The 12092-nt window shown below is 47.3% G+C and overlaps 6 protein-coding genes across 6 annotated transcripts; 2 read left to right on the top strand and 4 right to left on the bottom strand.

Annotated features, from left to right (window-relative positions):
* Positions 1–737, bottom strand: N7537_010707 (uncharacterized protein; the record flags this gene model as incomplete). Its single annotated transcript, XM_056901761.1, is given in 3 exon segments — positions 1–212; positions 232–329; positions 361–737. The coding sequence occupies 3 exon segments, from the start codon at positions 735–737 to the stop codon at positions 1–3; spliced, it is 687 nt and encodes a 228-aa protein (XP_056747048.1).
* Positions 738–1809: 1072 nt separating this feature from the next.
* abnA (putative extracellular endo-1,5-alpha-L-arabinase) lies at positions 1810–2937 on the bottom strand (the record flags this gene model as incomplete). Its single annotated transcript, XM_056901762.1, has 4 exons — positions 1810–1945; positions 1999–2084; positions 2143–2619; positions 2677–2937. 4 exons carry the CDS (start codon positions 2935–2937, stop codon positions 1810–1812), a joined length of 960 nt encoding a protein of 319 aa, XP_056747049.1.
* A 404-nt stretch (positions 2938–3341) lies between these two features.
* N7537_010709 (transcription factor domain-containing protein) lies at positions 3342–5520 on the bottom strand (the record flags this gene model as incomplete). Its single annotated transcript, XM_056901763.1, has 4 exons — positions 3342–4607; positions 4668–5352; positions 5410–5476; positions 5499–5520. The coding sequence occupies 4 exons, from the start codon at positions 5518–5520 to the stop codon at positions 3342–3344; spliced, it is 2040 nt and encodes a 679-aa protein (XP_056747050.1).
* Positions 5521–6101: 581 nt separating this feature from the next.
* Positions 6102–8269, bottom strand: N7537_010710 (putative copper amine oxidase; the record flags this gene model as incomplete). Its single annotated transcript, XM_056901764.1, has 4 exons — positions 6102–6237; positions 6288–7258; positions 7307–7883; positions 7935–8269. 4 exons carry the CDS (start codon positions 8267–8269, stop codon positions 6102–6104), a joined length of 2019 nt encoding a protein of 672 aa, XP_056747051.1.
* Positions 8270–8679: 410 nt separating this feature from the next.
* On the top strand, positions 8680–10430 carry N7537_010711 (Amino acid/polyamine transporter I; the record flags this gene model as incomplete). Its single annotated transcript, XM_056901765.1, has 5 exons — positions 8680–8873; positions 8931–9007; positions 9064–9342; positions 9404–9572; positions 9626–10430. 5 exons carry the CDS (start codon positions 8680–8682, stop codon positions 10428–10430), a joined length of 1524 nt encoding a protein of 507 aa, XP_056747052.1.
* A 634-nt stretch (positions 10431–11064) lies between these two features.
* Positions 11065–11833, top strand: N7537_010712 (uncharacterized protein; the record flags this gene model as incomplete). The annotated part of the gene is made up of 4 exons (XM_056901766.1): positions 11065–11098; positions 11156–11291; positions 11349–11604; positions 11666–11833. 4 exons carry the CDS (start codon positions 11065–11067, stop codon positions 11831–11833), a joined length of 594 nt encoding a protein of 197 aa, XP_056747053.1.
* Positions 11834–12092: the final 259 nt, after the last annotated feature.

Consider the following 12092-nt stretch of genomic DNA (forward strand, 5'->3'; position numbering starts at 1 on the left):
TCAGGTCCCTAGGGGAAATCGGTAAAATCCTTTCCCGAAACCACCAAAGCCAAGAGGGCCCAAGGGTAGAAAGCAGCTCACAATGAGTTCCCTCGGAAGCTTATGCATTGCTAGTCGCTGATAATAGATCACCAATACCGCAATGGCCAACGGAGTTCCCATACCCCAAAGAACAAACGATACAAGAAGTGTTCCCAGCGCATGTTGTTTGTCTGGTAAGATAATAGTAACCTCTGCGCCCAGTACCTGCCGCCACAATGGTTGCTGCGATCAGCAATAATTGAAGCGCAGTGATGCGATCTAGGGAGGTAATATAGCGCTGAGATATTCTGATCCGATGTCAGTATCCTAAAAATTCACCTTGTGTAAGATTGTAAACCGACAAAAATAAACGACAGGGACAGAGTCACAGAAGCTGCAGCTACCATGTCTATCATCCATAAATCCCACACAACTTTTTTGGCCCATTCGCCCCAGTTTGGCACACAAATGAACACCCACATCTCAATGAGCGTAGCAGAGCCCATCGGGATTGTGGCCAAGAATAGCGAATTGGTTGGGTCTTGTATCATCACATTCCATATTTCGGAGTATAAGGCGTATCGGAGAATAGAAGTAATGGAAGCTAGAGTGAATAACACCGTATCGAGTAGGAAAAAGATAATCGATGAGTAATGGAGCACCGGAGCATCGAAAGGGATCAATGTCATCAGCACCGAAACAATACCAGTGCCCATTGTCACGGCAAACCATCTGCATGTTTCTATTAGCACAAACCGGTAGATTTTGGAGAGGGAAGACCATACTATGGACTAAAATTCGGCACATTACGTCTCCGTCCTACATTATACTTCTCCGGGCCCTTAGCGGGTAGTCTAGATGACTTTGCCATAGGCAATAAAATTTATACAATGTCAAGAATAGGCTTGATGAGAGGAAAAACGGACGCATTTTGTAGATCAACGCCAGGGCCACCATTCGGCCGAGTGCGGAATTCGCCGAGATGCGTGGGGCTATCTTCATACTATATAGGTTCAATTTTAGAACGAGCGATCCCAAACTTAGAAACCTAAGATGAACTAATGCTCATCTACTATATAAATGTTGACACTCCGAAGAAAGTATTTATGCGACGCCTTCAGAAATGAAGATGATGCAATTGGATTATAAGATATTGACATGACGCATCTTTTGTCACAAAATAATATAGCACCCTAGGTCATAAACATTAATTTCAGCATGGCACGGATCTTAGCATGGCACGGATCTTGACCTCGTCGGCTTGCAGTTTCGCGTACTTTTCAGCTGCTTTTCCATCGCCGTCGTTGGCAAACAGTCGCCGAATCAACTCGAGGAGACCCGTCCTCGTTGATGGTCCCAAGCTTCTTTGGGTCGGAATCAACTCCGAGGATCACATGGTTCGTCTAAGAGCTAGGAACCCCCACAACGTCGCCGCAATACTTCTTCGCCAGTTGCATTCCCTTCGGCCGACGGGTTCCCGGACAACATGAGATTGCACATATAGGCATGTACTCCGTAAATTAAAAAATAATACCTTGAGGCTAAAGGAAATACCCAGCTTTCGCTATGGTCTAGCGATAGAATGGCATTCGCTTGACATGGATATATCACCTAAACCAAGCAAATGCAATTTGCCAGAAAGGAATCGAAAAGAAGCAATCAATCCCTGGTATTGCAAGCTAATAGAGAGTCGGGGGAGAAAGAGCGAAGAGAAGGAGAAGCCATTTCCCCTAGACAGATAGTACCCGGCCTAAAGAAGGCACCGACTAGGCGCCAACTGACCTCAATTTAAACCACTGGCCATCCGCTTGAGAAATCAATCTTATTCCACCCAAACAGTTTCTGTCCATCGGCATATCCCACAGTGGTGTCAACATAGTGGTAGTAAAGCACCGGGCCGAGGGTAGGATCTGTAAATACACCCCTAGAAAAGCGTTAAGCCAATATTCAATCCTTTGGGTTTGTTCGAGAACTCACTGTCCACCAGGACCGTAGACTGTGCCATGGCTTTCTAGAACGACTGTGCCACCCCCGCTTGTACAAGCAGTCCCCGTGGCGTCAACCTTTGATAAAGAGTTAGGGTGAAGTGTCCAAAGCAGAAAAGAACAGTGGGTAACATACAAATCCGCCAGTTGGCGAGTTCGATCGGCAGACCTTGATTTTGTACTCTGCCCCGCTGGCAGGGCGAGATGCATCGTAGCCACAACAGATGCCGGCGGAGTAAAAGAGATAGTAATAGCTTCCATACTTATACATATAACTCCCCTCCACAGCATGTGTTCCAGACGAGTCATACGCCAGATTGTAGGACGAAGATGCGACTTTAGTGGCATCCGAGGTCATTGGAGCCTGGTAGATATCGTGCCAAAAGGAGCCGAAATTCATATAGTAAGTACCATCATCATCGAACAGGTTGCCATCAATTGCATTGTACGCCTTGCCAGATGACGAGGCAATACCAGTTGCCCCATGGTCAGTCCAGGAGCCCGACTCCATGGTTGCAGATGTGGCCAGTCCAAGGGCCGAATTCTGTGAGCCAAACGTCGATACAGAGTAATAAACGTGGTAAACACCGTCCACAACCTGCGCATCGGGTGCCTAACATGGAGGTCAGTATGTCCATTACGACAAACCTTGCACTAAGATCATGCTTACCCACAGGTCTGCATTTCCGGCGAGATCAATAGAAGATCCACTAGGCAACATGGACCCAATGGTAGTCCACGGGCCGTTGATAGATGAGGCACTCGCATAAGAAATCTTGTTGCCAGTAGAAAATCGGAAATAACGATTGTCCGATGATCTCTGTATCAATGCCGGGTCATGCACGTTGCAGGCTCCTGAACAACTGCCAGGATTTGCATATCCGTGCACGAGGACTGCGAACAGCAACGGTTTGACGATATTAAAATGCATCGAGGGAATGTTTAACGAAGAGATAGATCTTGGTCAGCAGGCTCCCGGGGTTATTGATATACATTATTTGGCGAGGAGATGCAGGAATTATTGGTGGAAATCCGGACATTTTACTCCATCGGGCATCTTCTGTGTAGATATTCGATGGTCTGATACAACATATAGAGCTAAAAGGCTGAAACAGAGAAAATCCTTCGGGAAATTAGTTAGAAGAATTAGAACATGGACTGGTGGGAAATACCAGCTATAAACACCAACAAGTCCTAATATCCCGTCGAAACAAGAGTTTTGTTTTGTTTTTTTTTTTTTTTTTCGTCCGGATAAAAGTGGAAATACGGAATTTCGAGGGACAATTTTAACCGAGAAGTCTCCGGGGTAATGGGTTATTACGCATAACAGAATGTTCACAGCAAACCAGCCATAACTCGCGTCAAGGCTTCATCTTCGGCATGAAATGCGTCTAGCGCATTGGGTGACCGTGTATCACCTTGAGGGGCTAACCCCACATCTGCTCCGGCGGCAAGGTCCGAAACGGACTGGGGGTCAAAGTAGAATCCACCTGCAATCTCAAAAAAGCTGCTCAAATCTTCACAAACGTTGGATTCGGGTCCAGCAACTGTACCAGGTGACATTGGCCAGAGAGCGTTGGATGGGGGATGAGATTGATGGAGGGGAGTACAACACGCAGCAGACTCTGTTGATACCGGCGTTGTATCCCAAATTCCGCGGGATGGAAGCGAATCAAAAGTCTCTTTCTCGGCATGTAATGATTGGCCAGTTTCGCTCTCCTTGAGGTTCAATCGAATCCGTTTTAAACTGTTAAGGATCTTTTGCAATCTTCGAGAAGTACGTGCACGCGTGGCCGAGCGGCGGACCATGTCCACGGCCGTATAAAATTCCGGCCGGCAAACATGGCTGAAACGCGCCGGGGCATGTAAAACGGCCAAGAAGAGGGCAGCAAGGGCAGATAAGAGAAAATAGTTGAATGGCTCCGGTCGCTGAAAATATATACTTGAAACCCGGCTGAAATAGTCCAGCATATGAACGGTGCTCTTGGCCGTTTCCACGGCGGTCGAGGCACCAGTCACGTTGTCCGCTATGCGCTCATCACTCAGCAGGTTTTGTCGATACACGAGAATTCGAAGCTGGTTTGCCTGTAGAGCAAGAAATACCTGAAGCATTATAGCTCGATCAGTGTGCTCTGATCCAGCGGGTGAACGCCAAGATGGATCAAAACGTAATTCAGGCGGAATAGAATGGATCCATTCCTGAACCTGAGCGTCTAGATAAGCGCAACCATCTGAGGTGGCCGCTTGTGACCGGTTGGGCCATCCAACAACCAGGCCCCAGATCTTTGTGCTTAGCCGTGCATGAGAGATCAGGCAAGTCAGGTACGGGGTAGAGTATCCCGGCTCGGGCAAGTTGGTATCAATATCGGAATCTTGAATGGCAAAGGGCAAACCTGTGCCAAAGGCACACTTGCGATCTAACACATAAATGCACCAGAACAATCGACTTGCCCATGTCCATTCCAACTCGCCCGGGAAAACACCTCCTGTCTTTTGCCATGTCTCTTGACGATGGAGACCTAGCTCTGTACTCCCTCGAACCGCCATGCCAATTAAACGCCCAGCGATGACTTCATCATCACGGTAAGAGTGAAATATCGACTATCGTGGTTAGCTTTTTTTTTTTTTTTTTTTTCTGTACTGGTTGTGGGAGGTACACACCAACAGAGTCAAAATGAGTATTTCTTTCATGTCGACCTCGGCAATTTTCATTCGGCTGGCGAATCGGTCCTCCACACTGTCAGCTAGTTGGGCGGCGCGTTCACTGCGACCGTGCGATTCGACTAGTAGAGCGGTCGCCAACAGAATCTTCAGCACCTGGACATCGCGGGCAGAGAACCAATCCTGATCCGAGGCTGTCTGCGTCAATGCAGATGAAGAATCATGAGAGCGATAGAACTCAAGGACATATGCTCGCACTCCGTCTAAGTCGACACAGGGGTACATCACCCCAACCGTGTCCTCATAAACTTGGACTAATCGCAAAGTTTCATCTGCACCCAGGCTTCTCAGAGGATGCCTGAGTGGACCATTTTCACCCCTTTCCGACGGCGCAGGACTAGGAGCAGTTGATAGGTTAAGGTCTTCAGCGCAGTCATCAATTATGGGACAGTCGCCAGCTTGGTGGGATAAGGACCTTCGGGCTTGAGTGAGGCCAAACTCCGCACTCGTCGGCCCGACATACGTCGGGGACCTGGGGGCGTCCAGAATACGGTGTAAGCTACCTGTGGTGGGGAGAGCCGAAGGACGGGGGGATTCGAGCTCATGAATACGGGCGGAAAGGGTCCGTATTTCCCGCCGCAGAGTTTCCAATTGCCTGTCCACTGCTTGAAATCGAGTATTTGCTCTAAAAATGAAATCAGTGGATACACCATGACAACCATAAAAGACCTCGGAGACCCACCTTTCATCCTTGGGATCAGTCTCTTGGGTCGATGCAGAAGGGCGATTGGTGGCGTATACACAAGGAACTTGATCACGAGAACATCTCACGCAGACCAAACCACCACTGCATTTTAGTTTACGTCGTTTGCATTCATTGCTGTGGTGGTCAGCACCAAGCTGTAAGAGTACTAAGCACTAAAGACGCACCAAGCAACTGGGGTGTATTTAGCCCTTTTTCTCCGCTGGAACAAATCATCCTCTCTTGAAGACCTCGGAGATTCGGAAACCATTGTATAAACGAAGTAATATTGATGGAAGGTGTCATAGCAACAGGGAAAGGTAGAAAGGAAGAAACCTCGGAACGCGGAAAGATAATCCGAGATGTGTCCCGTTCCGACTTGGGATATGCGGGCATTAATTGGGGTTTTTGTAATACAAGGGACATTTCCGTCTATAAGGACTGATCGATCTAGTATCATGCGCTGTCTTTTTTTGTTTTTTTTTTTTTTTTTTTGGTGGAATCGTGTGAGGCAAATCAAAACCATATATATATACGTTTCTGACCTTTTGAAGTATTTTCTGACTGATTTTATACATGTCCGCTCTTAGTATTGTAGATAATTTAAAATGTGTAAAATAGCCTATGTATAATATTTGCTAATGTGAAATTCCTATGATACAATGCTTATTCTTTGTTTATGCTCGTTTCAATCAGATATGTGACTTCCGGCAGCATTCCGAGTCAGCTAGTCGTGACGATGCATTCTTGTTCGAAGGTACATCGAGCGACGGGTTGGCTCCAAAAAAGTCAGCGGGCCGGATCATGAGCTGGAAAATTTCGACGGGCCTATTATAGTTAGTATGCTAGAAGGAGACGAAAGGGAAAATGCGACATACATCACGGGCCAATCTTCTACACGAGGATTGTGGGTAATGCCGAAAGAGTTCCAAACCACCACGTCGGTGTCAACCACAGAGTCACCCCGGAGAACAGCATCTGAGACACCTTCAACTTCAATTTGGCTCTGCAAAGTATAACGACCTCCAGCATAGAGCTCCCCGTCGCGATACTTCGTGACCCAAACGTGGTGTTGAGCAAATTGTGCCCGGCGCGCTTGTACCGATGCAGGGTCGGCCAGTAGAGTCTGAGTGGCTAGTGGAATGAACTTATATCCCACAGGGTTTCCACTAATGGGATTCTTTATGTGAGGATTGATCATCTTGATGGTCCGATTGAGCTGCGGGGCGGCATCAATCCAAGATGCACGCTCGACGGTCTGCTTGGTGACTTCATAGAAGTTCCCGTTCGGGTTGGTAACCGCATTCATTGGGATTGGGTGGGATTCCTCCACGACCACAGAGTTGTTAGGGCCATCGATAGCTGGATCAATTCGTATATTGAAAATGTGTTGATGGTTCTGAGCGAGAACACCGCCGCTCACCACGTTTCCGTACTCACTGACCTTCCCAGCATCGATATTGACCACGTTTAAAATACCTGTTGCGCGGGATTCAACCGTAATTCCACCTGACTGATCGAATTTATATGCGAAGATGTATTCATAGTTGGCCAGTGTGATGATAAACTGGACAACAAGCTCCCGGTTCCGTGTGACGACAGCGCGCCCGGTACGCCAGTTGGAATGCTTCCATCCAATCCCATTGTCCTGTTCATGGAGACAAATCGCATTAGGAAGGGTCTGGGCCGTGCCGTCTGGCTGGGTAATGACGGCATCAAAGTATTTAATGACCCCGAGACAGTCACAGCCGAGCGAGAGGTTGTTAGCCATATTTCCGCCGCCACCGTCGCCAAAGTCAAAGGCCTGTTTCCGGTGGTAAGGGGGGCGAGGATCGGCGTAAGGGACAGTCTGAAAGGAATTAGTTTGTGAGGTATATATCTAGGGTTTAGGATTTACCATTTCGCTGACTGCTAGTCGGTGCATCACACTGCGGCCATCATAAAAGACATCGTGGATGGTTGCGCCCTCTCGCGGGTTGAAAGCAACACGGAACCGCCACTTCTGCCATTCGACTAGAGACTCGTTGGTGACTCGGAAGGAAGGACCCTCAGGTTGGACAACATTCAGTGGTTTAAGATCCTGACGGGTACCCTCGGGTAACAGTTCTGGTACGTATTCAGAGGGTTTGCAATGGCCGATGATATCCCGCTTAAAGGTCTGTTCAACTAGACCATCACTTTTCCCGCCCGTGGCGGGTCGGTCTACCCGGATGATCTCTTGGGTATGGGCGTCCATAACGGGGATGATGGGCAAAGGGAAAGAATAGAAGTTGGAGTCTTCATTCCCAGAACGTTTGTCCTGAGCGAAACAAAGCCCCTGGAAAAAACGACGATTTTCATCGGTGTGATCCAAGCCACCGTACGGCCATGGCTCAATGACGACCTCAAAGCCTTCAGGAAGGTCGAATTCGGACAATGCTTGTTGGAATAGTGGTGATTTCATACATTGATCAACGAGAGCATCAAATTCACTCCTAGTTAAATCGTTAGAACAATTTTCCGAATATTCAAACTCTAAGTCATACAATGTCAAACTGGCATGATGTTCCTCCCCCACAACCGTGTGCTTCACTCGCGATTGTGAAACCACATCGATCACCGATTCGTGAAACTGAGGAATTCGGTCCGCTCCGATCACATCATATTGACACAGAGCAAGACGTGGGGGTCGTGGGGTGGTCGGGCTCAAGCGACCGGCATGTTCGAACGCTAGATATTCTTGGAGCTGAGCTTTAGGTGGTTCTTGTAGGAAGATCTCCCGAAAGTCAATCACGACGTTTGGATGAACGGCTTTGACCACATCACGGGCCAGATTGGTCTCTTCGATGGAGAGGATACTCAGTGGGTGCGGCTGAGTCATGACAGCAATGAACAAAGTTATAGCTTTGGTTGTTGTTGTTATTTTCCCAGTGACGGCCTCTGCGAACTTATATTAGGTACATTCTCGGAACATCGGAAAACTCGGAATGAGGTTCCAGGCAACAGTGGATACGGAAATGATTCCGTGACGATAGATGATCGACGAAGATAACGAATAGATATCTGAGAAAATGAGGGGGGGAGGATTTGATTTCGGGGTTTTAGAAGATAAGGAATACAATGTTTTCCCCGTAAATATGTGGTTGATGGGTGCGGATCATGGCCGTGTACGAGTATGGACTTTATCCTGTCAATTTACATATAGATATCGGAAGGACCCCCTGTTTTACCTGAACTTATACTATACTCCGAGGAGTGTGGAATATGGATTCCATTAACCATGAAACTAAAATGGCTACAGAGAAACCGATCAGCGATGAAGACCAACTTGTGGCGCTTGGCCATGTCCAAGAACTCCGTCGCGACTTCTCCCTCTGGTCAATCGTCTGTCTCCAGATCTCTTTGATGGCTACCTGGGAAGCTTTATCCACAGTTGTCGCCACAGCTCTTACCAATGGTGGCGCGCCATGCTTGTTTTATAACTAGTGAGTTTTCCTCAACAATCCTCTGATATCGGAAGGCTGATTATGTCGCCAATACAGTATTATCACCTTGATTGGTACAATGTTCATTGTCCTTTCGTTAAGCGAAATTGCCTCTATATACCCTACTGCTGGCGGTACTATCAACTGTTCCATGTACCTACCCTAGGCCCATTGCTAACAGAAGCTAAAGGACAATACCACTGGGTCCACTGTCTCACACCGGCATCGTACCAGGCCACTGCATCCTGGTTTACCGGTTGGATTTCCATTGGTGGACAGTTGGTGTTTTCCGCTTCCGCGGCGTTCGCGGCGGGTTTGCAGCTGCAGGCCCTCATCACCTTGAACAATCTCAACTCATATACCCCAACTAGATGGCGAGGGATGCTTTTCTATTGGTTAATTTTAGCCTACTCAACTGCCATCAATATCTGGGGTTCCAAGGTGTTGCCTCATACCAATACAACAGCTGGTAAGAGATCTCTCAACCCCTAAGGGAAAAAAAGTCGAATCACACCCTAAAAGGCAAACAGGTGTATTGCACGTCGTTGGCTTCGTTGTGATAGTCACCGTTTTGGGAGCAATGTCCGAGAAGCACCCCGCAAGTTACGTCTTCACCGAATTCTCCAACACCAGTGGATGGGACAACGATGGGGTTTCCTGGTTAGTAGGACTGCTGAGCACAATATATCCTTTCCTCGGGTACGATTTTCCTATAAGCTTGCAGGAGGTCGGAAGCTAACTATTAATTTTAGATATGATGCAGCGTGCCATCTAAGCGAAGAAATGCCAAAGCCGTCCCGTAATGTACCATTGGCCATGATAGGCAGCGTCATGATCAACGGAGTGATTGGCCTGGTATATGCGATTGTTCTACTGTTCTCTTTGGGAGACCTAAAATCCCTGCTTCAGTCCAAGACGGGGTTTCCCTCCATTCAGTTATTTTTAAACATCACTGGCTCCCCAGCGGGTGCTACCGTATTAGCCCTATGCATCACCTTGACCGCGACGGCCGCCAATGCTGCATGTGTGACATCTACTAGCCGTACAGCCTGGGCATTCGCACGTGACAATGGTTTACCAGCGTCGGAATTCTTTGCAGAAGTGAGTCCCACATTGAAAGTTCCGGTGCATATGGTCCTTGCGGTTGGCCTTCTCCAAATGTTGCTTGGATTTATCTACCTTGGCAGCTCAACGGCCTTTAACGCAGTTTTATCAATGGCAATTTTGGGAATGTATGCCTCGTATATTTCCCCGATTGTGTTCATGTTGATATATGGTCGACGGAAATCAGCACCGATTTTCCATGGACTTGGCTCGGGATCATTCAACCTAGGCCCACGATGGGGACCTGTCGTGAATATCGCTGCCATCCTTTGGCTCCTCATGGGCATGGTTTTTAGCACTTTCCCGACCGTCGAGCCGGTGACACCAGAAAATATGAATTATTGTATCGTGGTGACAATGGGATGGATGATAATCGGAGGGGTTTATTATTATCTCCTGGGAGGAAAGAAGCAATTTACGGGTCCAGTGGTAGAGCTGGCAGAGGGCCTGTGACTACTTATATTGACTTGAACGATTGTCCCCTCATACCCTCATACTCGCCAGAGCTGTTGTCGAAAGCTTGGCGATACCAGGGAATGAAGTTGAATGCCCAAGAATGTGGCCTGGTTGGAGTTTCTGCAACCTTTGTTCGGTTATCATCAGATCATGGTATCAAGATTCCCTAAACAAAAGACATATTCATACCAGATATTGATCCTCTACAATTGCACGAAGCTAGTATTGGCATTGAACCTTTGATTGAGAGTGTCTCAGGAGTGACTGTAGCGCCAGTTGACATACGCGCTGAAACAATTTATGTATGACATCTACTTTGACTTTTGAAGCAAGCCCAAGAAATATTACAACGATAGACGTAAAAATTCATATTGAGCTCTATTTCATGGGGGGGACATTCACAGATTATCATAGCTCAGAGCTATATCCTCTGTCATCTTGTTGCATCATCCAGGAGGATCCCTGGCTTCTCGATATTCCTCCAACTGGGAATAATAAAACCGGTAATAAGACAGACCAAAACAACGGAATATTCCATCATTCAAAATTAAGTATAGCACAGATTGTGTTCTATACACCGGTAACGGTCACTGCCCTTTATCTCGCATGTTACCGGCACAAGCGACCTCACATGGCGTGGATTATCCTGACTTTCTTCTCCATCAGTCAGTACCTTGCAAAGATCTTCTTTAGGGCATGTATCTAACACCATTTGTTTTCAGTTCGTACCACTGCTGGAATCTTGGTCATTATCTCGGAGAAGTCTTCTAGTACTGGTGTGATGATAGCTTCCGTCATATTTTTCAATGCTGGCGTGTTTCCTTTGATCGCAGCAACTTTGGGCTTTATTCAAATCATGTGAGTTGGCGTCATGCTAATATTGATTATGGATCAATCTCCTAACACACACCGCAGAGTGGCTCTCATACAAAACATGAGCCCACAAATTCGGCAATGTTTAGTTGTATCCCGAGTGCTTTTTATTGTCGGGATCGGCCTTACCATCGCAGGTGGGGCTCTGGAAGGGAGCGACACCGACAATGATGTGCTCATTGGGTTTAAACTCGTCAAAGCGGGATACATAATCGTGGTGGTCTTTGTCGGGTGTTTACTAGCCATGCAAGTCTATTTCTGGACACAGCGCTCGTGTCTTTCGGTTACAAGCAGGACGGTTTGCAGACCTCGATACGTCTACTTTCTTTTTTCTTCAAGGGCTAACATACTATTTTTAGATTCTCAACGCCACAGCTCTGGCTACACCTTTTATAGTCGTTCGCATCGTATACCTCTTTCTGTTCGTATTCCAGCCATCCGACTTGAGGTGGAGTGATTTGAGAGGTCCAATTACCCCATTCCTGACTATGGGACTGTTGATTGCCCAACATGTTGATTTCAAATAGGAATTCCGGGATGGTTCGTCTGAGCTGCTTGTTAAGAAGTAATGGATAAAGACGAGTAATTTAGGTGGAAATACCAGTGCCTTTTATAGATATGTTTTGTTGATTCTCCTTAAGCGCCGGCTGTGCTGAAATTCATGTCCATAGATGCTCTCGCAAGTTCAGTACCTTTTTGGGTTTGGCGTCGGTAACTATTGAGGGATCGACATCTGATTGGTTGATAGTGGATCCACCAAGGCAGATCCCCTCCAAAGCCTCAACG

This window comes from Penicillium hordei (assembly GCF_028827395.1).
Source record: "Penicillium hordei strain IBT 12815 chromosome Unknown utg000006l_segment0_segment0, whole genome shotgun sequence".
Classification (NCBI taxonomy): domain Eukaryota; kingdom Fungi; phylum Ascomycota; class Eurotiomycetes; order Eurotiales; family Aspergillaceae; genus Penicillium; species Penicillium hordei.